Source organism: Xiphophorus couchianus, chromosome 3 (assembly GCF_001444195.1).
Source record: "Xiphophorus couchianus chromosome 3, X_couchianus-1.0, whole genome shotgun sequence".
NCBI lineage: Eukaryota > Metazoa > Chordata > Actinopteri > Cyprinodontiformes > Poeciliidae > Xiphophorus > Xiphophorus couchianus.
In genome coordinates this window covers 20,349,671-20,377,564 of record NC_040230.1, presented here as the reverse complement: position 1 = coordinate 20,377,564, position 27,894 = coordinate 20,349,671, and the positions used below count along the sequence as shown (strand labels likewise).

The following is a 27,894-nucleotide window of genomic DNA, read 5'->3' as shown; positions in this document are numbered from 1 at the left end:
GTGGAAGCTGCAGGATCTTCAGAACAAGCAGGCCATGATGCCAGGCCTACTGATGATCCCTCTGTCTGGACACGGGATCAATATAACCAGTTTAAAAGCTAAAATGAATTGTTATATCCCACACATGGACAACTGGTTTGCACTCCACGCCGTGACGTTCAGAATTTAGGTCTCGTGGCATCTCGTGGTGTCTATATCGCCCTCCAAGAATTTCAAACTACTTCCACCCCTGGATATAATCGGTTTTAAACGAAATATGCTAAAATCTCAGTAACAGTGACTACAGAGTGGTTGTCTTCAGCAGAGACGATCTTTGCACCGCGGTGCATTGTGGAGGATGCTCTTGCTCCTGTCCTCCGGTCCTGCTAGCTTGGAGGAGGGGTTGTTTTCTGGGAGAAGTAGCCTTCAGTTTTCAGTCTAGAGAGCCGGTAGTTAGCGGCATGTTGTCCGGTTTATCTTCCTAGAGCTTTTGTTTATTCTCAGAACCGACAAAAGGTACATACGAAGAGTTAGCAGGTACAGGCGGAAGTCCAGAGCACATCGTGGAAACATTGAGAGGAAGGTTAACCAGTTCAACAAGTACAGAGACTGCTGAAAAGTTCACTAACTGGATTTAACCTAAAGTTATTGCTACGACTTTCCTCTCCTTTTGCCTCCCGCCAGCCTATAGGCTCGTACAAGTTTGGACAACTCGGGAGATGACTCAAGTATTTTCATTACTCTTTTTTCATGGAGGCTGATGCTGCCCTGTGTGTATTTCTCCTGTAACATTTTTCAGCCTCCTTCAGTCTATGTTTGGTTGTGATGGAGGTAAAGTTGCACCGACTGCTACTGTTTGCTGGCTGCATGAACTCTCCCAGGATGTCATCTGTTAGAAAACGAGTTTTCAGCTCCTGCTGCTCACGATTTGGTGGGAGTCAAACTCCGATCCTCTTCAGTGGACCCACAGTTACACACCAGCTGGGGCAAGCTGGTAGTAGAAAGGCGGGCTTGCTCAGCAGGAGCTGCGGGGATATTGACTGTACTTCCACATGTTACCAGAGGCCAATGTTATTAAGAAGTCTGCATAGGAGGTGTCAGTCTGCTGGACTCACGGAGGACATCCTGCTGCGAGGAGGAGCAGCCTGGGCTGGTAAGATTTGCACAGATTAGGTTAAGTCACTTTAGTTACAGGTAACTGAGACACCTTTGTTAAGTCTAAGGAGTCTTGTAGCTGGTATTAGTTCAAAAACATGTTTTGCTTTGTAGATCTTAGATTTTTTAAAATGTTTTTTTTTTAGAATTTCATTTGCTTTCTTACCTTTTGTCCATCCAGGTTTCCTGCTTTATTTTGCAATTTGTGACTTGAAAATAAAGAAAAGTGAGCTACACATGGACAAACAGAAAACGTGTCAGGCTTTATGGATCTGTTCACAACAGATGACTACTGTCTGATGGTTATGTATTTGAGAAAAAAATAAATAAATGCAGAGTTGATCATCTCATATACCGCTAGTTTCCAACTTGTTTCTTCAGGAATCACCTCATTGTAGCTTGGATGCGATGTGTCTGCTAAACTGTGCTATGTTTGGGTTTTTTATGGATACAACTGAAGAGATGGAAACAATTGGGTATTTGTGACAGACTGGTGCTAACAACTTTTCCTATTTATTGTCAATACTACTGGGAAAATGTTGATTATAAAACATTAGTTATCAAAGTGAGTATGAACTGATTCATGGTGGGTTCAGGATGTCCTGAGACAGAAAACTCCTTTATGAAATGACCAGCACCCAGTATGTCGCCAGTATTTCAACATTTTACTCAGTAAAGAAAATATTTAATTCTTTGTTTTGAAGGTATGGACTGATATGAAAAAATGTGATGCTTTTTAGATTCTGTTTATCAAGGGTCATATTTTGTTACTGCCTTGATTGAAAAGACATCAGCATATTGTTGCATATTTATAGCCAAAGTAAAGGAAAAAAGTGTTGTCTTTAAAGTGTAGTTGTGTTTTGCTTTTCTTTGACCAGTGTCCGCTGTGCGCAGCCGAGTGACCGATGCCCCCCTGTCCACTGTGTCTCCAACTTTCAATGTGGTGAGATAATCAACTGAAGGGTTGTGTAACTGGTATTACTGCTGTTGGTTATGTTTCATTGGTAAACTTGATATTATGATGCTTTAAAAAAAACCTCTCAGATTATTGGATTTACACAAGACCTTGAAGTTGCATACGTTCAGTGGTGAAATAGATTTAAATGTCTGTTTACATCCGGGCTGCTGAATGTCATTGATGAGTTTTATGTCCCGTTTATTTAACAGATGAAGTTTGATACGGATGGAAATGTGACATCATTCGGTAAGTGTTAGAAAATCTCTACGACAAAGACTGATAATTGGTTTGTAGATTTGTATCATTCATACATCATATAAATATTCCAGCTGTATACTGTACACTTCTTAAGCCATAAACACAAAGTATTTTTGTGCGTATTAGTCACAAAATTCTACATTTTGTGTTTTATTGGGGTTTTATGTGATAGATCAATACAACGTAGTGTATAGTTGTAAGTTGGAAGGAAAATTTGTCAACACCTTATAGAGCCACCTGTCATTACAGTGTTTTTGGATATTCTCTTTTACAAAAGAGCTAAAGCTCAGCCAGGTTACTTGGAGGACTCCTGGGAGCTGCAGTTTCAACATTTTCATTCAAAGACATGAATACTCTTTGGTAGAAACATGTCTATTGTAGCTTTTCTGTACGTTTCAGTCTGTTGGGACAGCATAATGCTGCCGTCATTGTGTTTCACAATGTCGATGATGCCTTTCATTTTCAGTGCTGGCCAAAATCTCAAATATTAGTCTTATATGGGTAGATCTGCTTCCCTGCTCCATATTCTCCTTTCCCAGTCTGTCAGGATGTCCTGTGGCAGAAAGCAACTTTATGAAATGACCAGTTTCTTTCAATGTCTTGTAAGGAACTATATTTTAGTTTATTTGAGTATATTTGCATATCACACTTCAGATTACTTTATATTAAATGTAACCACGCAAACCCTTGTTTTTCCTCATTTGCTCTACTTTGTGTTTATTTCCATGTAAAATCCCAAAAATGTGAAACAGTTTACGAAGCATAAAAATGTTGCTAAAGGTATAAATGTTGATAACAGACATTTTTCCCGTGACGCCCTTTTATTTTCCAGAAAAGAAGAAGATTGAACTTTGCCAGGAGCTTCATCTTCAGGCCAGAGACCTTCGCTTCCAACACAGCACCAGCCTCAGCACCAGAAACAACTGCATCATCATACGAATGGGCGTACGTTCTCCTCATTTCTAGGCATTGTCTTTCTAATCATGTTCATCAGAAAACAGAAAAGTAAATGAGACATACTGTAAATAGATTTATTAGTATTAGGCTGCCCAAACAGGTACAGTTTGACAGATAAACGTCAAGAGCGATTGTTGATCAGCACTCTTTAGCTCGAGCAACAGCAAACTGTCCACCAGAGGGCAGGATTGAGAAGAAGAAGTAGCAAAGGTCCTCATTGGTCCTCATTTTACAGAGTTTTCCCTGAAGCTCATCTTTTGTCTCAACAATTTCAACGTTGAGGTGGGCACACCATTTGTCACAGCTGAGGAAAAAAGCAGATCCAGGTTATTTAAATATGATCGAAGCTAACACCTCAGTAAGAAACTGGTTCTACTCTTCCATACAGCAGTGCACTCAAAACGTTTCATACCATTCAGGTGGTTTAAGATAAATATATGTTCTCACGTGTCCTTTTTTGCTCCGGTTTGAAACGCTCGGCACTCCATACACGCAGCATGATCCTGACAACCGTCCACGCAATCAGAGCATTCCTCGCAGGTCGCACCGACATACGGAGGAATGCAATCACACTTTCCGCATTCACACACCCCTCTGCCATTGCACAGCATTTGGTTTTTGGCCATACAGGAAGTGGTTTCCATGGAGCAGTTGCAGGCACTGTCGATCCACTCACTGTTACACACACACCTCCCACATTCACACCTCCCATTGCCTCCGCAGAGTCTGGTAAATAGAAATGTTTCAACGTCAGTGTTTTTGGCATCGGTTCTAAAATTACAGTGGCGGCCACACTTATTTTCAGTCCTGGTAAAGATGTGTAAAAACAAAGCAAACTTTAAAATAAAGCTTCATCTCACGGTGAGAAATAGAGAGAAATCCACTGCTCAACTTGACGCAATGTAGTCTGTGGCCAAAACACAGCTTGTTAAACAGCTATTTGTCCCTCAATCTGACGAGAGCTGCAAAACCTTCATGACCTTTTAAAGAATGGATCACCTTTCAAGTTTTTTATATGTCTACCGAATGAAATTTGTTTATTTCATAGCTAATTAAAAGAACCACAAGTTAATTTCTTCTGTTGGGTTTTAAAACAATGAAGGCCATCACACAGTAACAAAGAAAGAATGATTTTCTGATGAGACCTTTTCTATATTTGTAGAAAATTAAGGGAAAAAATATTTCAGCACAACGATCATTCTTTTTGCAGGGGGATTTTATTAAAAACAATCACATACTGAAGTTGAAATTAGTATTTTTCTATAATTTTCAGCTTGAGTTTATGACACAGTGGTAAAATATCACCATGTTTTCTTTCCTTTTTGCACATCTTTATCAGGAATGCATTGAAAATGTTGTGTTTGATACTGATGAAAAGGAGACCTTTTGATTTTCTTTTTCTTGTGGCACTGTACCTGTTGTTATGGTGTGGACAGTCAAAGTTGCTGCACTCACAGTATCGTCCACTGTACTCTTTTGGATCTTCCAGCCTGTTGCATTCACAGAAACCCGCCACACAGGTGCCCCTGCCGCTGCAGACTGGGGCGTTTGGGCCCTTGCGGCACAGATCTTCATATTGTGGTGAGACGGAGTCACCATTCATCTGGCATCGTTTTCCAAAATAAGACACATAGCACTCACATTGGCCACAGACCAGAGTCCCATGGCCGCTGCAGTCAGGGCTGTTTTCCTCATGGCTTCCAGTGCAGTTACACTCACCTGTGGGAAGCAATATTAATTCAGTAACAAAACTTTTTTTTTTACCAGGTAATAAACTGACGGCTTACATAGCAATGTTATCTCTAGCTTGAGGCTCACTGAAAACCCTCTGGGTGTGATAAGAATGGACCAGGGTCCAGTTCTGTTCTGGTTTGAGGTTCCACTCTTACTGGGACACTGGGCAGCTTCCACACTCACCTATATTGAAAAATAGCTATGAATATTGTTAAACTGTCCTCAGCACGTTATTCTGCGCTACCTTTCTGACCTGTAAGAGCTGCGGGTTTCCTTTGGTTATGCTGCTGAATGTGACATGAACTCCAGCTGGCACATTGCTGACGTCCATAATCGGCTCTAGTGTAGGGTGGTCTGTTGCTTTGGAGATGGTGAGAGGAAAGGACTCGCTAACTCCTGGCCTTAGGTGGAGGGAGACCTCCTGGGGATGCAGGAGCAAGGCTTCGTCATCTGCTGGGTCAGCCCTGCAGGAAATCATTTGTCAGAATGTAAAAGGCGCCTTCTGGAAGTAATCATACTATTATTCCTGGATGAAAAATGATGCTTTCAAAATGTTGTTCAAAACAAAACCTGAGAAATGTGGTATGCCTTTGTATTCACTGCAATATAGTCTGATACTCGTAAATAAATATAGTATAACCAATTGCCTTCAGAGGTCCAAGTGTCCACGGCTGTGTAATCTCAGTATATGTATAACTGTTCTGTGAAGGCCTCCAATAGTCAGATGAGACCAAAGCTAAACTTTTGACCCACGTGCACAACTGCGTTCTGGGAAAGTGTACTTCACTCGGCCCCAGTGGCACATGGTGGTGGCAGTGTCTTGTTTTCAGCAGGGAAAGAAAAGTTGATCAGTTGACTAGAGGATGAATGGAGCTAAATGGAAGACAATTTTGCACAAAACATAATGATGTTTGAATCTGCAAAAGACAGAGCTGCAATGAGAAAGTTTAGATCAAACCATAGTGACACGGTGAGATGGCCCAGTCACAGTTCAGAACTAAATACCACAGAAATTTGCGGCAAGCATTCAGTTTGACTGAGCTTGAGCTGTTTTGCATGGAAAAATATGGAATAAATTCAATGTCTAGATATGGAAAAACTGGTAGCGACAAACACTAAGAGCAACCAGCAAAAAGTAGGACAAATGCAAATTCACGCCACATCGTTCAGATTTTTATTTTTACTTTCCGTCTACTGTAGCTACACTTTATGTTGATTCATCACACAACATCTAAATAAAGTACATTAAAGTTTTTGATTGTATTGAAAAGAACACTAAAAGGTAACTGTAGATTTTTTAGACTGCAGAAATCCTATAAACATTCACAATTTTTCCAATCAGTTTTTTTTTTATCAATGTAAAGAAATAAACTTAACCAACATAAAGTGGTTTAGTTTATTTCAGCTTATATTGCTATTCCTAATAAGTTTTGTCAGTGCAAAATAACATGAAAACTATTGGAATGTGCAAGTGGAAAGTTACAAAAGGAAGTCATTTTTGCTTCTACATAGGCTTCCATTAACAAGTTAGGATGCTTACCCACTATAATCTTTTACCACCTGGATGCTGCCAGAAGGATTATATATGTGTCTCCCATGACAACCAGAGCTCCACAGCTTTTCTGTTGTCGCACAACGAATGTGAGCTTGAGGGGAGTTGCACCAAGCACAGCCAGAGCCGGCCTGGATGCACTCATCGCAGCTTGAGGCGGACTGCAGACACCTTTGTTCCTGGGCCCAGCTTAGACAGAACAACAGCCAAAGAAACAGCAGCTTCACAGCCATCCTGCAGCCAAGGGAAATTACTGGATAATAACCTTTCGACTGCAAGCCTAACATAAATAAAAGTAACAAACGTTGTGATACAATGCCTTGTTCTTTACCTGATGTGTTTCCAGCCCTCAGTGCTTTATCAGAGTTATCAGATCTACTTCTGCAGAGTGCGATACACCGATATGTTGCCTACAAACATCCCCAGCCCTATACACCGACCTATAGAGGATCAGTAAGATTTTATTGATCTGGCTGCTCGCTGCAAATATTTACAGATCAGAGTCAACTCTTGAAAGGACAGACTTTAAAATACACACGTGGCCAGACTACAACACATCCACAACATGCAGATAAAATCGCATGTTTTAAAAAACAAAAAAATAGTGTCTGCATCTTATGTAATAACATTGCAAGTTCATTCAAAATATTGTCTTTTCAGACTTTGAAAGTTATCCTGACCCAGGAGTCACTTTTAGTGCTGGATTATCGTGGTTTGAGTCTGGAACGCTGGCTGGTCCTGGAGCTCGCCCCTCAGCTAGCAGCGCAGACGCACTCTCTGCCCTTTGAGTTTAGAGCATTGGAGGCCATCCTGCAGCACAAGGTTCCACACGCTTTACGCTCTCATTCAAAATAACAGGGACCATGTGTTTGTTTGTGTGTCCTCATAGATCTGTGTCAACAGGTAAACACGTTGCAAACCTGGCTGAACGATGTCGAACCGAGCATACTGGACACCTTGGAGTCACTCGTGGATCCTAAAATCGTTTCTGCGGATAGAAGTAAGCTGCATATTCTGCTGCAGAACAGCAAGAGGTAAAGAGCACAATCAGATGGCAGAGTTGGACCCAAAACACTGAGTCCTTTCATGTTTTAACTTGACTTATTATCTTCTGTCTGGCAGCTTGTCGGAGTTGGAAACAGACATCAAAGTTTTCAAGGAGTCCTTGCTGAAAATCCTGGACGAGGATGCGATGATTGAGCAATTGTGTCTCACCAGATGGACAGATCCAAGGATTTTGTATGTTCCTGTGTAATTTCATTTGTGTTTCTAAATGCTGAAATCAATTTCTGAGAGTTCTAAAAGGACAGTGATTAAGTAGTTTCTGTGAAAACAAAAAAAAACCCAGCACTTCGATCAATTGCAAACGGTCTAAGTCGGCTTTTCACTCTTCTCACACAAACATCAGGAATCAAGTCTATTTAATTGGATGTTATTTTATTTTTGATAGACTGACAAAAGGCATAGCAAAAGTATAAAGAAAAAGGATAGAATTTTATTTTTCTATTTTTGCATTCTGTGGTGGATAGGCGGATAGTAACTATCTGCCAGCTCGCTTGTTTGCATCTATCATGTGTGTAAAGGCAAATATCACCAGTTGGCTGGATGATGTTTGTTTTTGCCACTCCCTCATGTAAGTTTGTCGCTTGCCCATACAAGCCAGCAGGATGTCCCAATTATCCCCTACACTCATTGTTTTTCAGTCTTGTATTTTATTCACGCTGGCTTTAAAAATGTCTTAAAAAGTCTTAAATCTGACTTGCTGAAACCTGCTGATGCCCAGTGCGCTGTTTATAGTTTTCCCATACTAACCTGAGCTGGACTATATTCACCGATTATGTGACTGAAAGTAATTGTCAACGTAAAGGAGGTTAAATACATACAGACGCCACAAATTTTACATTTCTGCTAGCAATGAATATTTTATAATAGATACTGGAAAAGTAAAAGTACATTTTAATGCAATAACAGTATATGTTATTGCAGCATTTTCTTTCTCGCTGAGGTTCATTTTGCTGCACTTTAAATGTTTTTTATTCTTAAATGATAAATATATGTATGTTTGTTTCTGCTTTTTAGTGAGGAGAGCAGTTTGGGTATCGACCACTGTGAGGAGATGGAACTTTTACTTGAGAATTACTACATGCAGGTAGTTGTGCTTTTTTTTTTTTAACATAATTTTATTTCTATTTTATCATCTATCTACCTGTGATGTTGTGTTTGTTGTGAAGCACTTTGGTCAGCTGAGGCTGTTGTAAATGTGCTATATTAATAAACTTTGACGTGACTTGACTTTTTAATATAAATAATAAATGTTAAAACAAATGTCTTTTGGACAAAAATTTTGATTTATTTACTTTTAAACAAAAGGCACAGAGGGAAAATCGCTTATTAAAAAAACAATCAACAATTGATAGACTTCTACATGTATAACTTGTTTTTGATACATTTATATTTAAGAAAGAAAAGTAATTTCTTTTGAAAATGCTAAATAATCCTGAGTTGGATTTGTCACTATAGAGACACATATGGAGAGGTACAGTTTCAAAAGATTAAACTGATGCCAGGTGCCATGGATAAACAGGCTGCATGCAATATTCAATATCTGTAATGAATGATTCATAGATCACCAGTCACACTACATATGTCACAGTTCAATGCAGCTTGCGGCTCAAGATGAGTGTGCACCAGCTGCACTTGTGGGAGGGTCAGCTGAGAAAACATGCAGCACTTTTCGCGTTGCCAAATAATGACAAATGAAATGCACATTTTGCTGACAAATTGGATTTGTCTTCCAAGATGCTCAAAAGCTTTTTTTGTTGAAGATAACTACAACTCACAACCTGAGACTAATAAACTTGTGAGAAAAAAAAGAAGCTGCTTTTGACTATTCAGATTCATGTGTTGAGTTGTAAGCCCTCAAGAATGAGTCCAACTCCCCTCATCTGAAGCATTTAGGTGTTCATTAACATATCCAAGCATTCTGGACAGGAATAAAATGGCATTTCCAAGCAGTTGGTATCTTATCACTTGTCAATTAATCAGTACTGTAATCACTCAAACATGTCTCTTTTGAAGGTTGCTTCCAAAAGATGCAGTTTTGCTTTTGAATGCTTTCTCCGCTTCAGGTGATGATTGGAAGAAACAGACAACTCCAAATTTAAGATGTGTCTGTAATTTACAGAATTGTATTCGATTTAAACTAAACACAGCCTGTTGGCAAAAAAGAACTTTTTAAAAGTTTTTGAGAACTGCAGTGGAGGGACGATGCTTTGGGCTGGACCTGTCATTAACTCGTTCTGTTCAGTAAAATGTTCTTGAGGACATCAGTGAGACAATTAGACAAAAAGAAACTAAGACGAAAGATCCTAATCAACAAATGAATCCCGGAAGACAAAAAGAATGATGATGTTGCTCTGTGGAAAACAAAGCTCAGACCTCGACTCCATGTTAATGACTCAATGTATCTCAGTTACTGTTTTCATCTAGGATTTTATCCACTTATCTTTAATTTTCAGGGCGGACCAGATGATTTCTGGTGTGTTCTGAAACAGGAAACCTAATTAAACAGAGGATGTTTTTGTTTTTGGCCATGTCTGTGCGTTCAGATCATAATCTCTTCACTGCATACAGGCCGAGGAGCTCGCCAACAAGACCAGAGAGCTCAAGGGACTGATAGACGACTCAGAGAGTGTCATCTTTATCAATCTGGACAGGTACACACCCTGATTGGACATTATTTTAAAATGTTATATGTACAACCATGTCCGGAGAAAGTGACATGTCAGCACAATAAGCAGTCAGGGTCTTGTTGGAAACCACTGTTCTGTCCACTTTGCTATTCTTTCTTTGATTCTTCAGAAAGATTGGCAAAATATTTACAGTTCACGTGACATAGCTTTCCATGTAACTATGTCTTTCCTGCTGTAGCCACCGTAATGTGATGATGCGTCTGAATCTGCAGCTGACTATGGGTTCCTTCTCCCTGACCTTGTTTGGGCTCATCGGGGTGGCTTTTGGAATGAATTTAACGACGGCCTTTGAAGATGTAAGTAATTCTACTGTTAATCATGCCTGTTACGACTGGCTCAAAGTCATTACAAAACAGGAGACCATGCAATGGTTAAAATTCATAAAAAGATATATTTATTAACAAAAACTACAATGGATTGTGAAAGTCAGTATCAGTAGTGTAAGGCAAATGCTTGGATGTGGTGTATGAGTGCGTATGGAAGTGTTGAAGTGCAAAAACAAAGACAAACTCAAATGTGCAAAAAGAGGGGAGTTAAGGCCTGGCAGCAGAGCACCACAAGCTTCGAGAGCAGAGTGGACGCCAAAGGCAACCCAGAGGTGGAGACAGCCAGACTTAAATACTTTGTGCTCCAAATAAATGGACAAGCAACACCTGCAAAGGGGAGGAGCACAAAGACAGACAAAACCTGCAACCCAGCCCACAAGGCCCAGGGCCGTAACAGTGCCTTATAGTTAAAATTGTTTGTTTATCTGTTAAGTGTCTGCCTATCTTTGTCCATCACAGGACCCTCGTGCTTTCTGGCTGGTAACAGGCTTCATGTTTTTGGGCAGCGGGTTAATATGGAGACGCCTCTTATCGTTTCTAGGACGGCATCTACATCCCTCAGCTCCATCACTGGTAATCCAAACTGTGCAGTTCCACTGCACCGCATTGTTGTACGTTTAAACGTTTTGTCACGCCGCAACCACGTTCTCCAGAGTATTTTATTGGATTATTATGAGGTGGACTATCACAAAGCAATAATTATGGCATATTTCATCTAATGTCATTTTTCCACATTCTGTTTTACAAATTTAAATCTAAAAAGAGTAGTATTCATTTGTATTTCCCTCCAGCCCTCCATCTCCATCCAACTTCAATTCAATTACTCACATGTGGGCTCTATTAACTAATTAATTACAACTTCTGATGGCAGTTAATTGCACTGGATTTTATTTAGGGGTTTTCAAATTTTCTTTATTTTAAGAACAATTTTGCTTTAGTCTAACAAATAAAAACCCAGCAAACTACATTGAAGATCATGGTTATAACATGTTAATGTGTACAGTTACACTGTTGTGTGTATTTGCACATGTATGTATGTGAATTCCTGTGTGAACTCCTATAAATTACTGTGTTTTAAAGGCTAATTTGTGTTTTGTTTGTGACACAGATTCCTTCCATTTGGAAAAGAAATATAAAACCACAAGATACTAAGCCTGGAGTCAGATGAGGTCCTGGTTTCAATGTAGGAAAAAAACAAAACAGACTAGAGCCTGCAGCTGTGAAGACGATCCTATCACCATGCCTATAAGACACTATGACTCTCACCTTTGTGTTCCCCTTTTTTGTGGTACTAGTATCACTCGAGGATGTGTCCACATTATTCTGTGTTTTTATTGTATCATTTGGCTATTTCAGACCTCCAAATGGATATGTTCACAACCTGTTTTATTCAGAGTAAAGTTACGGAAAATTGCGTTGCTGTTTCTGGTGTTAAAGCCTCGGAAGGTGAGCGGCAGATCCTGACCGGAGACAGATGACCGTCCTAACCATTAAAGGAGCGGTACTTTAAAAAGTGGCGTTTTCAAGAGTAGATGTATATTTATTTTAATTTGAAATTTTAATATGTGATTAAAGTTAAAGGTCAGCCTCTGACTTTACATAAAGAAAGGCTTTGAATTTAAACCAGAGTTCTTACAGTGTGGCACACACTGCTTTGGAAAGAGTGACTTTGGGATGATAATCTGGTATGTTCTGTGGTTGCCAACATGCGTCATTAAAATTAACTGATGCATAACGACTGGTCCGTGTCGTTTCTGATTAAAACAATGGCTGAGCGGTCTAACTAGTTTGTCCTGTGTTGAAAAAATGATCACAATATTTACATGCAATGCTTTAAGGCTTCATGCTGCTATTGACTTTGCTCTATCACTAATCCTATTCAGAAATTTAATGGTGAACCATCAGTGAAAAACATGCAAATCCCTTTTAATTGAGAGGTTTTATCAGTTTAAACCTGAAACGTGAACCACAAATTGGAATTGTTGGGGAAGAAAATTACTTCTTACTGAACAGGGTAATTGGGCAGCTGACGATGAAAATTGCAGGTATTTGAACCCTTCAGGATGAAAGTTTTTAAACTATAGTTAGTTGTTTTTTTCTGAAGATGATCTAATCTATTAAAACAGTAAAACATACTATTCAACTGTTGGTTTGATTGCAAAACCTTAAGCCCCTCTGCAAAAAAGTATTAGTGCCACACTGTTTGCTTTTCAAACCTATGAAATAATTGGCACTGATTTTTGTAAATTTTGTCAACAGCATTTAGTGCGATTTATTTATTATTTAACACTAAACAAAGGGACTTTAGGTAACTAAGTCATAAATATACTTATTGAAAGGCATTTTTATTTATATCAATGGTTTGAATAAAAAGGTTCAGCTATAATAGGTATTTGGCATTTCAGTTTGAGTATTTTTGATATTCAACTCTTGATTTTGGCAAACTCAGTCCTATCAGTAACTTAATGCATTAGCAGCTAATGTCTTAATGGTTTGTTTTATGTAGTTTATAATTGTTGATGGAATTTTTTGCCCTTTTGGTTTAGCTTTTTGGTTAAAATGCAAAGTTTTACATCAAACTTTGCATTTGATATAAATACCTCAGTTTATAGTTTATATCAAAAACTTTTTGATATAAATACAAAAAGTTTTCAGATTATTTATTTAGATAAAAGATATATTCAACCTTTTTAACATTATTTTATATTATTATTAATATATTTCATATTACATTATAATAACATTATTATGTAATTGTGCCCTTATTAAACAATTAACTGGGATTACAACATTTCACTTGGCCTGATTACTATCAGACCTCTAGAATTTGAAAAAAATCACTTAAATAGAACCAGTCTGACAACATGAAGTAGGCTGAAATACCTCCAAAGTCAACACAGATGAGAAATGACCTTATTAATACCTATCAGTTCGGGAATCTGCCATAAAGCCAAAGGGGCTCTTTTTTTGTTGTTGCATGTTTTATTTCTTACTTCAAAAAGGCAATGTTTTTATTTTCTGTTTTAGCTATCATTCTTCACTAGAGGGCACAAACTGTGTAGAGACCATACCGCCTTGCTCCATCTGTCTGAGTGGCAACACAATGTCACAAACCAGCCTGACTTGTGATTGTTTTGTGACTTTTCTGTTTTTGCTGTAAGAAGCTCAATGAGATTTTTTAATTTTTTTAGTTTTTATCCTCAAACAGTTGGGTTGTTTCACACTTTATTAAAAAGTCGGGACCCATAAGCAGGTAATTTCACTTAAGCGATTAAAAAAAAAAAGAAGCTTGAATTACTTTACTTGTGAAAATAAAGATAATACAGCTGAGGCGACGTAGAAAAGACGTATTTTAAAATACCACGAACATAAATGCGTTGTCACGTCAACCAATCTCAGAATAACAAACCCCCAGCCATCCCATCACCTTCATGAATGAACGTCACGCCGCGCTGACGTCATTGCGCAGCCACGCTGCACAGCCAGTCTAAACATCTCCACAGTGGAACTTCGCTTCACACCGAGCTGGGGAGTTGTTCCCGACGGATCTGAGATTTAAGCAAACTATTTACATTTGCAGCATCAAACCGTCACGGAAATTTTGAGCAGTTCTGTTTTCTCATCAGTTATCTTAACTACTTATATTTTTTTCTCGGTTTGTGGTTTTAATCGTAAAGTTTTTTTCCTTGTACAATTTTTTTTTTTCTTTTTCCGTTTGGTCGTCAAGATGAAGAATCTGTGGCTTTTCTTCCTCGTCGCGCTGTCGACTGGGTTTATCAGCGACAAGGTAAACGAGCTTTTATTTTGGGTTCTGCTTTCGCAGTGGGTTCGCTCACATAGTTCACGACAAACTTTATGTTTTGTTCTCATTTTACGTCCAATCTTAGCGTCTTTTCCAGCCGTTAAAATGCGTTTGGAAAAACTCCCGTAACGTTTGTTTTGGTTCAGATGGTTTGTTGTTTTTCGTTTAACGTTCTTCCTGAAGAATTATCAACATTTTCCAGATCTTCTCAAAAGTGTATTTTCATGTTGTTTTGCCAGTGTGTTTGTTTATTTTATAGAGTCTCATGTTTAGATTTTTTTTTTTTTTTAATCAAAAGTGTGTCTCAAATAATTAAGTTAAACATAAACATGGATGACATTATAAAGCTGTGATGTGAAAAATGCTGTTACTAACACAGATGCTGGCTGATAATCATGTTGTGGATCATAGCCAAGTTCAAGCTTTCCACCAGCTGGTGTCAAGTTCACAAGTCTGGCTAGCCTCTGGCTCAAAGCTTTGACATTTAAACCAAAAGCTTGAGACCTGAACTCCCATTTGCCCTGGGCTTCGGGTTTAATACACAGATTATATAAAACAAAAATAAATAATAATAATAATAATAATAATTGAAATCTGAAGAGAAATATCAATATTTGGTCTTAGATTCTTCTACAGCTACAGCCGTCCCAGTTCCATAGTCAGAAATGTTCTTGGAGATAATAGGATAAAACGCAGCTGTTTGTTGTGTTGGGTAATAAAAATAATAACCTGTTTACAAGACTTGACTTAAAAAAAAAAATCCAGAGTGAGAGCCACAGGCCCCAGAAAATGATTCTTTAAGATTTATGGACTATATGTTGTGAAATAAAGGGAGTTGAAACTTGAGACCATTCTGCTAAATGAGGGGTGGGGAGCAAGACTTAGAGTTGTGGATGTACTGTTTGGATTTTTGTTTTGTTTGTTCTTATTCTGTAGATCAGTGGCTGCCAAACCTCTTGAGCTACCAAGTCACAAAGTAGCCTTGGGGGGGGGGGGTGAAAAAACTATATGTGCATTCATACACATGAATACACATTGTAGTATTTTATTTTTAACTGAGTCTCATTTTTGAAGAGGATCGTAAGACCCCAGGCTTGTTGATTTGTGAAACCTCAGATAGTCTCAACCCCGATTGTTGAGTTTGTTCTCCAATCCAGTTATTGAAGTTCTGTTTAAATTCGTTTTAAATGCATCTGTTTTGCAAATATAGATGCACCAATCAATCACTGGGAATCAGCCTTGATCCCCCGTAATGTTGAACTATATCTCAAATACAGTAACATCAAGGTGGTTTATTGAATTAAGCAAAACTGACTGAGGCTCCCCACTCTTCTCACTCCCTAATCACGCAAGCCAACTGCATGTACTTTGATTTTTCCTGTGTGTTTTGGTTTTTGGATATTTTTTATTGGAAACTAGTAATAAAAACGACATAACAAAAGTTCTATTTTAAAATGAATGTAACACAGTCCAAATAAATTGTTGTAAAGGGCTGTTTCTTGTTTCTGTGGTGAAATTTACAGTGGGAGTATAGCTTTGCATCGTAAAAACCAATACATTGGCAAAGAGAAGTATATATTTTTTTCATCATAGTCCCTGAAAGGCACATAAATCTGAGAACGTAGTGACTATAAGACTATGTACATCAAAAAGTTGCTGTCCTGCTTTTTTGTTTCATTGCAGAACAAATATTGTAAATAAAGATCACAAAAAAAACATATCTAAAATGAAGTGTATGTGTAATTATGTATATATACACTTCTACCCTATATGACCAGTGATGTCATGGATTTATTTAACTTGACGAGAAAGAGAGAAAGGAAAAGCAATGTTAGGTTTTTGTAAGACTATGTCATGGCATAAATAAAGCCTTAAGAAATTTGCAAATTTGACCACAAACATTTGAAAAAGGTGACACAAAATCTGTAATTTTAGATTGCAAGAATCACAAAAAAAACAACAACAAAAAAAAAAAAACTTGCAACATCATGGAGGGACTAGTTTAAGCACATTTTTTGCTTTGAAAATTTAGGTCAAAAAATGAACAAGCTTACAGTTTTTCTTCGTCAGTGATTTTTTTTTTTGTAGAAGAATACAAAAGGGAATCAAACCAAAAATTTATATTCTTATGTATTTTAAAACGAAAATAATAATTTAAAAACTCCCGTTTTTTTTGTTGTTGTTTATTTCTGGTTCCAGGTGAAAAACCAAATCACCTGGAGCCAGGTGGACGTGTTGACTGTTGATGCATTTTAGTTTCATTAGAATCAAGTGGGTGTTGGAGTCATATGCATCAATGCATCAATGGGGATTAACTTCCTACCTCCATAAAATAATTTCTTTTCTCTGTCATTTGCTGAAGTTCTCGGGAAACCAAAACCCATTGAAAATCAGGCCTAAAAGAAAATGAAGACCTTGTATTCTCCCCCCACCCAAAAAAAGCATATCTAATTGTGTTTCTTTTTTCTCAGAGGCAACAGAAACATTATCTTCCCAGAATGGTGGCTGATACTTATTTCACCATTCTGCTCAGATTCCTCCTTACTTTATGTCTCTAATACAGGCTCCAGGACTAAATTGCTGGGTGTGATGGGTTGCATCACATATATATATATTTTTATATATATATCCAAACTATCCTTCTCCTTGTGTGGTTGAGTTGGCTAAAGAGTGAGTGCTTCGTCAGCCTGTAGCGCTGCTTTCCTCTGAAAGCAGAACGTCGAAGCGGGCGTTTGGTCCATGCCAGCATGTGGGCCGGTAGTTGTGTCATTTTCTGGATGGATGACTCACAGTGAGTCCCTCCGGACTTGTCCAGGCAGGCACGTTACTGCGTGGAGCACACGTAGTTTTCTGCCGAACCACACAAAGAAGGAGGAAGACAGTGACACATTGTCACACTGGTTTTAATGAGTCTTTTTATGGCGCTTTAAAAGCCTGCTCCCAAAACGCACATGTGGCTGTAAAATTACTCTTCCCTTGCTCAGTAAAATGAGATATAATGAAATGTAAATAAAAGTAGGCTAGTATTACTTGTGGCGCTGCGCTGCGTAGCTGCAGTTTCAGGTTTTAACAGTGTGAGTCACGGCATTGTTGAACAGAGATAAGGCAACCACTTCAGGTCCGACCCAATAAACCAAGGCAGGCTGTTTTAGTTATTTTTTTGAGGATCACTCTTCCTCCTTTCTTCCCGTAGCTAAAACATTGTAATGATTTTCCTATTGTGTGGACCTTTGCATTACAGTTCTACACCGTCGTTATCTCCATGCTGAACCCCTTAGATAAGGTCACAGTTAGATGTCTGGAAACTACACACTAAAGTTTAAAGATCATGAAGACCTGCTGAGCTACAACAAAAATGCTCAGATTTGTTTATTTCTGACACCTTTGAAGCTGTTAAAAAGATGCTGGCTTGATGTTGAGGTGGTCAAACGTTCTGTTCTTTGTTGCCTTGATCAAACATGCACCCTCTTTACACAGCATTGTGTAAAGCAGGCATCTCGATGACGATGATAGGCTCTCTGTGTGCTTTGGCCTGTTACACAATCTCTCTCTTGTCTCTACTCACTGGCTCCCATCTCCCAGGAGAAATATTTACATGTCATCCCCAGAAACGCACGATAGGAGGGGGTTGCTAAATTTTATAACACACTCTTCTAACATACTCACCCCCACTGAATGTTTAAATAGCTGTACTGCCCCGTTCCAGCTGTTTCCAGTAAACTGTCTTCAGTTTGATAAAGCTTTAGAAAACCACACCAGTGTATACGCTATGTACGTTGCATATGTGTGTTTTCCAGATGTTTGACCTTTGTGTCACATCTACCAGTAAACTCTGACACAACCTACTTCTAGCGAGGAAAGCACAGAGTATTGACTCGTTTGTTACATTATGGCTTTTATGTTTCAACAATTTTTGTTCAGTTAATAGGAAAAAGCAATAAGCAAGGCGGGATGTTGGTATGAAAATTAACTTTTCATACATAATTTTAATCGTTCTTTTTTTTTTTACTGCAAACCTGGGGTCTGCTCTGCTGATTTCAAGTGTGGATACTTATGATTCTCTTTAACAACTTATAAATGTTGTTATATTTATCAATTAGATGTATTAAAACATTTATCTTAACAAAAAATATGGTGTTTATGTCCATTAATCAATGTAATAGCTCAACAGAAAATTACTTGAATAAAAGATTAGCCTGACTTATCCACCAAAACATGTCATCTTTATTTAATGTTTATTAAGCTAAAACAAATTGCTTAAGGGGCACTATCTTGAGTTAGTCTTATTATTTAATTTAATAAAAGCATTCAATTACAATGTTTCAATATTGTGATATACATATCAACTAACCTACGACGATCTTCTTTTTTTTTCTTTTGATGATAATGATGAATCATGAAGTTCACAACTTTAGCTGCTAATTCACTCAAACCTAAATTAAATTCAAACTTATTGCACTCTTAGAAGGCCTTTTCATTGATGCAGCAAAGTCAGTGTACTGACACATTCTTAATAATGTAAGAATTTAATCAACTCTTTTGTCACAATACAACCCAAACTTCAATGTGACACATAGTGGTGGCAGCATCTTGGTGTGGGGATGCTTTTCAGAAAATAATCCTGGGGAAAAAAATCGTGTTAGACGGCTGAAAAAGGAGTGGGGATCCACCCTCTAGCAGAAGAGTGGCCCTACAGCTGGATTTATGATTACATGGTTTTGATTTAAAGCAATTAATGTGTTTGTATGGCCCAGTAAATTCTAGACTGGAATGCATTTGTTTGGCTGTGGCAAGATTTGGAAACTTGCTGTTTGTTATAACCTCTATATCCCATCAGTGTGAGCCTGAATGAATTTACATTAGAAAAAAAGGGCAACAACTGTGTTTTGTTGTGAGGACATATGTTAAAAGGCTTGCAGCTGTAATTGGTTCTATTAAAGGAGTGACTGAGTAGGGCGGAGTACAAATGCACGCTTTTCAGATTTTTGTTTGGAAAAAGAAATTAAAAGCAAATTGTCTTTCTTTCATTTCACCTATCTGCACCACTTCTTGTTTATCTATGACTTCAGATCTCAACAAGACACTTTGAAGTTGTCCTGTGAGTAAATGTGGAAAAATCCCAAGGGCTGTGTGGAGGCCATTGTAGAGGTGGGCGTGACCTGCTCTTGTTGCTTTGCAACAGACACAGTTTAAACAACTGATGTCTGGCCTCAGTTGGAGCTTGGAGGTGAATCTCAAACAGTTTAAAGATAACAACTATCTTTCTTCATCAGCACAGACTGAATTTAAAGCCATTTGGTCTAATTGTTGGTAGTATCTGTTGGAATAAGATAAAAGTTCAGTCCTTTATGTCTGCTCATAAGTTTTCATCATCTGGATTTGTAATTGTTGGCTAAAAACAGAAGCCTCTTCTGTTGTGTAGCCATGTTGTGCATTAGCCTATTCTGCTGCCTTTAGAAACGGGTGGAAATTTTCTCTATTGCCATAGTGTGAACTTATTTGGTGTTATTTAGTTTTACCTCAAATTAGTCATTTGTCTGTAAGAAATCTGAGCCACAGATCTGAGCCACAGATCTCTTACAGAGAGATCTGTTGGTCAGAGGGATCTGGCCTCTATTCTGCTAATAGAGGCAGAAGTTTCTGCCTCTATTAGCAGAATAGGCTAATACCTATTAGCCTATTCTGGGCCAGCTTGGTCCATTGAACACCTTAAGCAAGAGCATATGATAAACAATTACCGTTGTAGTGAGTTTTTAAACCGCGTGTTTGGTTTTCTCCCTAAAGCTGATGCTGATGATCTCTTTGTAATGCTAAGTTTGAGTCATTTACAATAGTTGTAGTAAAACTGAATCGGTCACCTTATCTCACACTTTTTGTTGTCGTCAGCACCTGTTTTGTCAGACAAATAGCTTTTTTTGCCTCTCTTCTTCCGCTCTCTCCCTTTCCTTTCTCCAGGCTTTCTCCTCTCCAACTCTCTCAGCACCTGTGTTAGTGGAAGCATAGTATACATACCAGACATAGCTGAAGTCTCAAAGGACCATATTCATCCATGTCTGTGTGTGTCTTTCTGTCTTAACACCAACTGTGTGATTCCCCTCTCTCCTTCACTTTTTTTTAAACATTTCAGTCATTATTAGGCTTCTCTTGTTTTCCATTTTGCCTGCCTAGTGTGTTCGTTGCATCAGCTCCTCACCGACTGGGCTTTTGCGTGCAGTTTCTCAATGGTTTTCAGCACGTCACATTTGTGTAGCGCTGGGTTGCTAGGAGGGTATCCAGAGCAACGGCAGTAACCTTTTTAACATGTGTATGCACTTTGTCTGTTTTGTCTGTTGTCTTTGAAGTTGCTCTATCTCTTTTCTCTCTCACTCCCACTCCTCTCAAAAACACTTTGGTCTCAGCTGTCTGGCTCTGGGGAGTATCACAAATTACAATCATGACACATGAAATGAGCATAAATCCAGCTTAGGCCAACTATTCATATAATAGAATGGCTGCAGCTCACAACTCACACCGTGGTTTCTCTCACAGACAGCAGTGCACACTTCCAGCATATTTGGCCTGCATACATCATTGGTTACGAGAGGTATTGTCTTACTCTAGATCTGCAGAGGTTTTCACATGGTTTCAATTAGTGGGTGGATTTTCTGAAAGTGTAAATTTATGTGCATCAGTGTCTCTCGTTTCCTTTTATGTCTTTCTTTGTATGCCCCCCCCCCCTTAAATTACTGTACTGTTTTTCTTCTTTTTTCCAGCTCCTTGTCCTGTCCCATTCAACTATTTCCCAAGCAGATGACCTTTACATAGAGGAACCAGGATCAGGTGACGTCCCCATAGATGATGAAGACGGTGAAGATGATGGATCTGGCTCTGGGTCAGGGTCTGGAGACCATGGTAAGAGTGGCTTTGCTTTTGTAAGCTTATTTTGGTGGTTTTAGTTCAATGCAAATTTAAAATTTATATATATGAATTTATATATCCATCCCAGCAGAGAAAGGGCAATACAAACTTAAATTTCATCATAATATTTTGTGTAATTTTTTTTGTGATAATGAGGAAAGTGACAATAAAAAAATATTTCTAATTTATTTGCAATCCTTTTTAGAGAATTACAAACATGCCTGTGACTTCACCCACTGCAGTCAGAGCTCCGCAAATGCAATTACTGCCATTAAAAAACATGCAAGACTAACGTGTCTTCTTCAGGGCACCAGTTATATAAACAAGTGTGATTTTTATCTATGTTTTAATCACTCAACTGTACAGAGTTACTGCATTTATTGTAATAATACTTTTGAATGAATTCATATTCATTAGTAGTTTCTTGTAAAACTAACATTACTATCAGTCTTTGGGGTTTTCAGACATCATTAATTGGAAATTATTGTTATCACAATAAATAATTTTTGTCACGACTGGAAATTCGACTGTCTACATCAGGTTAGGTAGACAGTCGAATTTCATCGTTAGCGCTACTAGCTTTACTAAAAAAGCCAGAAGACCAGAAGTCTTTCTGTCAACACCCTGAAAGTCTTGCTGACTCTTTCTCTCAATAATTTCAATTTAAATTTTGTCTTACACCTTATATCTACTTTTGACACAGGTTTCAGTATCCTGTCAGATCAAGACGAAGTATTCAGGTTCCTGAACATCACTGAGAGCATCCTTTACAAAGAGGTGCTGCCACTTCCAGCAGAGCCGACTGTGAGCTCCATTTCCGACCCACAACCCAAATCAGCAGATGACACTGATGAGGTAGAACAAACACACATCATTTTAATTTTACTGTTTATTATTATTATTATTTTGTCCCTGTTACGTTATTAATAGGGACATTATTAATGCTTTATTCATTGATGATAATCTCAGTTTTATTTTAATCATCTATAATTTGCTCCTATATACACACACATTCAGTCACTGACCCTCAGTACCTCTGCTTTTTGTTTTTCATTAATGCACTGTTGATCTGTATTTTGTAATGTGGCATAATGGGAAAATGAAACCAAACATTAAAAAAAAATTGCTGAAGCAATTTTGTTTACAATTTGAAAAGGTTTCGTTGTATGCTTTCTTGTTTTTGTTGAACATTGATGAAATGTAAATAACTGCACTGTGCAGTATGTGAACACTAATTAAAAGCAATAAAACTAGACAACGTGTCAGGTTTGTTTTCAAATGTGTCATGTCTATGATCACTACAGACTCCAGACTCCACATCCAACTTTGTCGATGAAGACCTGAGTACCAGTGCCAGTCCTGTCGATGCAACTACTGACATTAGCCCTCCTGTGAATGAAGAGATCCTAGTGGACACCAAAGTCCTGATCAAAGTTGAAAGTGACAATTTTCCTGAAGGCAGACGAAACAACCGGCGGAACGAGCTCAACTCTCCACAGGAAGTCACCTCTGAGAACCTGTGGGAGAGGACAGAGGTTCTTGCAGGTGAGGATAGAGGATAAGTTTTATAAGTTAGTCGGATTTATAATTCAGATAAGGCTCTGAAAATTTTTTTTTAAAGATGACTTTTTAACAGTTTAAGACTGCAAATAAAATCAATTGTTATCATTTTTGTCCTCAGCTGTCATTGCCTGTGGAGTGGTCGGATTCCTTTGTGCCATTTCCCTCCTCCTCCTCCTCGCCTACCGCATGAAGAAGAAGGATGAAGGAAGTTATGATTTGGGCGACACCAAAATGTCTGCAACAGCTTATCACAAAGCGCCCACCAAGGAGTTCTATGCCTGAACTGACCAGCAGGGACAATCTAATGTGGAGTCTGGCTCCTTCTGATCAGGACTAAATAAGGATCTTTAAACAGCTGAAGAAGATTCCTTCAGATGAAGTTTGAAGTGTCTGTTCTCCTCCAGTGCTGCGGACATAAGGTTTTTTTTGCATCCTCATCCATCCCCATCTGTTTGTGTTTGCCACCATTTTCTGCTTTTCTCTACTTAATGCTCAGCTTTCTATGCAGAAAGGGTCATAAGGAAACAAATGCATTGCTCCTAAAATGCATTCGTGTCATTTCCTTCCTGGGAAGGACCATGGCATAAATATTGAATGAGCTTTTTTTTTTTTTTTTTGTAAAAGGAACCTTTCCTTCACTCTAAATGGACCACAGCTGTTCTAATTTTGTACGTTTATCAAATTAAAACTTGTTTTAACACTGTGCCTTCAGACCTTTCCAGCTGAATCACACTGTAATTCATTGTCCCTTTTTAGAGGAGTTCAACAAGAAGATGGGGGAAAAAAACTGAGAAAACCTGACTCCAATCGTTTTTGAATGCTTTTAATTAAAATGGTACTACATATTAGTATTACAAAGGGTCCTTAAAACAAACCCTGTTCTTGTTGAGGTCATGCTTTCTTCGTTAGTTCACTTCTGTTATATTTCGCATAAACGTTTATGTTTCTTTGTTGAAATCTTAATATTTTTGTTATGACAATGAATCTTTTCATAAGCTGCCCAGTATTGCCATGAGAGATTTTCTTACGCTGCAGGTACAAGTTCAATATAAATGTATGTTTTTTGTTTTTTTCTCCCTAAAGGTATTTAACAGTTATAGAAACTGACCAAATATAATAAACATGCTTTACCTTTTTCAAAAACTTTTATGTTGATGTTTAGCAGATATATTTCTGTAAGCCAAGAGATTTCCATTCCAGAACGGTCCCTCAGGTATAGCATGTTTCAAACATTTCTTATATTTTCAGGATTATCTGACTTGGTGACTGAGTTCTGCAGGCATGTGGGACAGGTAGAGCCAAAGCTAATGACTATAATTCAGAACCCACAGAAGTGACCAAAGTGTCTGGTGACAGCCAAAGCACATTCCTTCCCGACTGTCCACTGTTTGCAGCTGTGAAAGAGGGTTTGGAGTTTAAAGTAAAAGCATCTTGTGTTACTTATTATTTTAGCGTTGGCTATAAAGGTCTGTTTCCGAACTACAATATTCTTTTTATTGGTTTAATATGCATGTACAGAAGTTTTATAGGCTTACCTGGTTGTTAAACTTTACCTCAAATGGCCAAAGAAGCATAGCGGGAGCTACAGTAATAATACAGGTCACAGCAATGACAAAAGGGTGGTATTCATTTTTATTAGCACATACATATACACCCAGCTGATGCAATATTTTAATAGGAAGTTTAGACATTTTATTATGTATGGACTTTATTTACTTACTGCCTTATAATATATGTTGAAGATTGTTTTATAAATGCTTCTTGGAGATTCAAAATGTATCCTTTTGAATACCAGGAATATGATCCAGATATGCTTTTATCTGGATAACTGAGATCAGTTTTTGATTCAGAGGATTGAGCAAATAGTTAGGCCTCATTTTTAAGGTATTGCCAAAAGAGAGATTTCAGGCCTTTTTATGAATTTTGTTTAATGTCATAAAGAATTTAACAGTTACTGAATTGCTGGGTTTTTTTTGTCATGCCTTATTTCATTACATGTTAAATCAAAAGTCATTGTCTTTGTCATTTTTTTTTTTTGTTTTCATATTTGATTTGTTATTTTGCAGTTATCTCTGTTCATAGAAGAGACACTATGAAGTTATCTGAATGCAAATGCAAACTACCTATTCACTGTAGCTGGAATAAACGGGAGGATGTGGTCACCGACCTTCTGTTAACGTGGTGTTTAGCGAACACTCAAACCCTCAGTGCCTCTCGCAGGGCTTTCGTCTGCTGTGCTGTTACAGTATTAGTTTTGGGTTTTGAACTTTGAGCTGCACTCAATCAAAATCGGCCTTATCTGTGTCAGAGGCCACTGCAGCGCTGTCCAGAAAACTTTCACCGTTGCAAAAACCAGAACGAAGGCAAACGGTGGCTTAGCATTTGCTACAATCCAGTAGGTAATGGGACACAGTGACGTATGTGTTATTCTATCTTTTGTCATAAATGGCAAGTAAATTACATTTTAATTTATACATAATTTATACATACTCTCTTCTAAGATTAGCACATTATGTCAGTGATACTTGGGAATAGAATACAAGATGATTTTTCCCTCTTGTGTAAGCTGTTTCTAATGTCAACTACATTGAGGTTTGTAGTTGACAAACTTCGATGTTGCTTTGCAGCATAGATGTCATTTATCAAAAAAAATCTTATAAATTTAATTGGTACATAATTAAAATGGAGCATGTTAAAAATAATGATTGTCTTTATCGATGTTGAAGATAGATGGACTGACTTGTTTGTCGTCGAAGAAACAAAAACAATTGTGTGAGCACCAATCAACTCACCAAAAATGCTGATGCATTGTGGGAGGAACTGTGTTGTTGATGGATCTCATAAAATTTACTTCTCAATAAAAATGTGACATTATTGCAATGTTGAAAGTGGCCTTTTTTATCTGAACATTTTTGAGTTTTTGCAAACATAAAACAATATTGTGGTTTTTGCAAATTTATGTCAGCTGAACAATCTCCAAATTGATTTGTGCATTACTTTGTAACCTCTTGGTAAGCACATTTCGGTAAGAAAGCATTGCCAGAAAAAACACAAAAAGCCTTTTTTTAATCATTTCATTTATTACGAGCAAAGCCTATGCAAATTAAGAGGTGAAAAAATAACCTTGTTGAATCATGTCTGAACTGCGTTTGACCCCATTTTTTGGAAAGCTGTTGTCAAAAAGTGATATCAGTCACTTTCTGGAACATGTGAATCTCTGTCCATCGTAATCATAAAACAACATTGCAAAAGAACAACCTGGCGCATAAACACTACGGTGGTGGTGGTGTGATGACATGATCTACAGTACTCCAGTAAAGCCGCCAATGAATGGGTAGAGCTGGACTACATTAGATATTAAATTTTGATTGAGATATTTTTGCAGGAACCTGAATGTGTCGTCCAGGTTTACAAATCTTCCAATTTGGCTGAATGAAAGCAGTTTTGCAAGGAAAAGTGGGTGGAAATTAAGACATATTGCCGTTTAGGATCACAAGCCCTTAATGTGCAGTTGCTGCCATGAAGAGTGGCACACGCAATTATTAGGTTTTGGGTGCAAATAGTATTTCACACTTATCTTTTTTTTCCCTTTAATACATGAACTTGGCATCTGCATTTTGTCTCTGCTGTGGTTATATTTATCTATTATTAAAATGTGCTTAGTTTGAAAGATTCAGGTGTAACAAAAAAGTAGAAACAAGAAATATGATACAAATACTTTCACAATCCTGTGGATGCACCTATTTGTTGATATTTAGATAACTAGTTCACCTTTGTTCTTTTTTATTGTTATATTGTAAAAGAGTAAATGTCTGAAGCTAATTCATCAACATTTGGATTATTTCTAATAATCAGAAGTTTTTTCATACCTGGTGGTTGGAGAGAGGAAACTCCAAAACGTAAATACACACATAAATAAAGGGGTAAAACGTGCCTAAAGTTTTACTGTCCTCTATGCAAAAGCAAACATCTTAAAGTAAATTACAAGTTTAAAAACACTTCACATAATTTCATATTGTATAAAAGTAGGTTTTGTGAAACTAAGTTAATTTGGGTGGAACAATTTAAGTGGACAACAGTGATTGCAGAGGAATGCTGGGGATTAGTGGTAAAGAAAGCTGGAGGATGCAAACCACAGATTGGGATGTGGGCAGATAAGTGCTGTGTTTTTTTGCACTGCGGATACAATCCATTCCAAGCACTGGGCATTATTATGGCAACTGAAATGTTTACAAGAAGATTAAGGCTTACATATTTAACCGTGAAGCAATTACTAAGAACCTGCACTAATCCAGATGTACCAACACCATATTAGACCTCAGGTTATGCACAGTGCAGACGGTGCATGGAGTTACATGCCATTCATGCATGATTTGCACACATTTTTCACATCTGCCCATTGAGATCAGAGCTTTGTGATGACAACGCCAAAACATTGACTGTTTTCCATAAGCCACTTTATAACCACTTTGGCTGTTTGCTCATTGTCCATTTGTAAGACCAATTTACACCTGAGCTTTAACTTCCTGACTGATGTCTTAAGATGTTGCTTCAATATTTCTACATAATGTTCTTTTTTCATGATTGCCATCTATTTTATAAGTACACCACCTCCTCCTGCAGCAGCCCCACAGCATGATGCTACAAACCCCCCTACACAATAGGGATGGTGTTCCCAGGCTTACAAGCCGCCCCCTTTTATATCCAAAGTAATAATAGTCATTATGGACAAGCCACTTTAGTTTCATCAGACCACAGGATATGACTCAAAAAATGAAGAAGTTTGTCCCTGTGTGCATTTGCAAATTGCAGTCTGCCTGTTATATGTTTCATTTGGAGTAAAGGCTTTCTTCTTGCTGAGTGGTCTTTCAAGCCGTGTCCAAAACAGGACACAGGTCACTGTGGATAATCAGATTGTACTACCAGCTTCAGGCAGGATCTTCAAAAGGTCTTCGGCTTTT

General features: G+C 38.0%; 3 protein-coding genes across 3 annotated transcripts; 2 read left to right on the top strand and 1 right to left on the bottom strand.

Moving 5' to 3' along the window:
• Positions 1 to 303: 303 nt before the first annotated feature.
• mrs2 (magnesium transporter MRS2) lies at positions 304 to 12,406 on the top strand. The gene is made up of 12 exons (XM_028013319.1): positions 304 to 1,132; positions 2,013 to 2,077; positions 2,302 to 2,338; positions 3,183 to 3,295; positions 7,254 to 7,415; positions 7,497 to 7,627; positions 7,716 to 7,832; positions 8,673 to 8,742; positions 10,227 to 10,309; positions 10,524 to 10,641; positions 11,131 to 11,244; positions 11,780 to 12,406. Exons 1-12 carry the CDS (start codon positions 805 to 807, stop codon positions 11,837 to 11,839), a joined length of 1,398 nt encoding a protein of 465 aa, XP_027869120.1. The 5' UTR covers positions 304 to 804; the 3' UTR covers positions 11,840 to 12,406.
• Positions 3,361 to 7,221, bottom strand: LOC114142184 (integrin beta-1-like). The gene is made up of 7 exons (XM_028013320.1): positions 6,925 to 7,221; positions 6,582 to 6,827; positions 5,295 to 5,505; positions 5,095 to 5,224; positions 4,723 to 5,026; positions 3,755 to 4,033; positions 3,361 to 3,611 (listed from the first exon to the last, which is right to left on the bottom strand). Exons 2-7 carry the CDS (start codon positions 6,824 to 6,826, stop codon positions 3,446 to 3,448), a joined length of 1,335 nt encoding a protein of 444 aa, XP_027869121.1. The 5' UTR covers position 6,827; positions 6,925 to 7,221; the 3' UTR covers positions 3,361 to 3,445.
• Positions 12,407 to 14,168: 1,762 nt separating the features above from the next.
• Positions 14,169 to 25,807, top strand: sdc2 (syndecan 2). The gene is made up of 5 exons (XM_028012562.1): positions 14,169 to 14,458; positions 21,226 to 21,364; positions 22,074 to 22,225; positions 22,675 to 22,915; positions 23,052 to 25,807. Exons 1-5 carry the CDS (start codon positions 14,399 to 14,401, stop codon positions 23,213 to 23,215), a joined length of 756 nt encoding a protein of 251 aa, XP_027868363.1. The 5' UTR covers positions 14,169 to 14,398; the 3' UTR covers positions 23,216 to 25,807.
• The last annotated feature ends 2,087 nt before the right edge of the window (positions 25,808 to 27,894 follow it).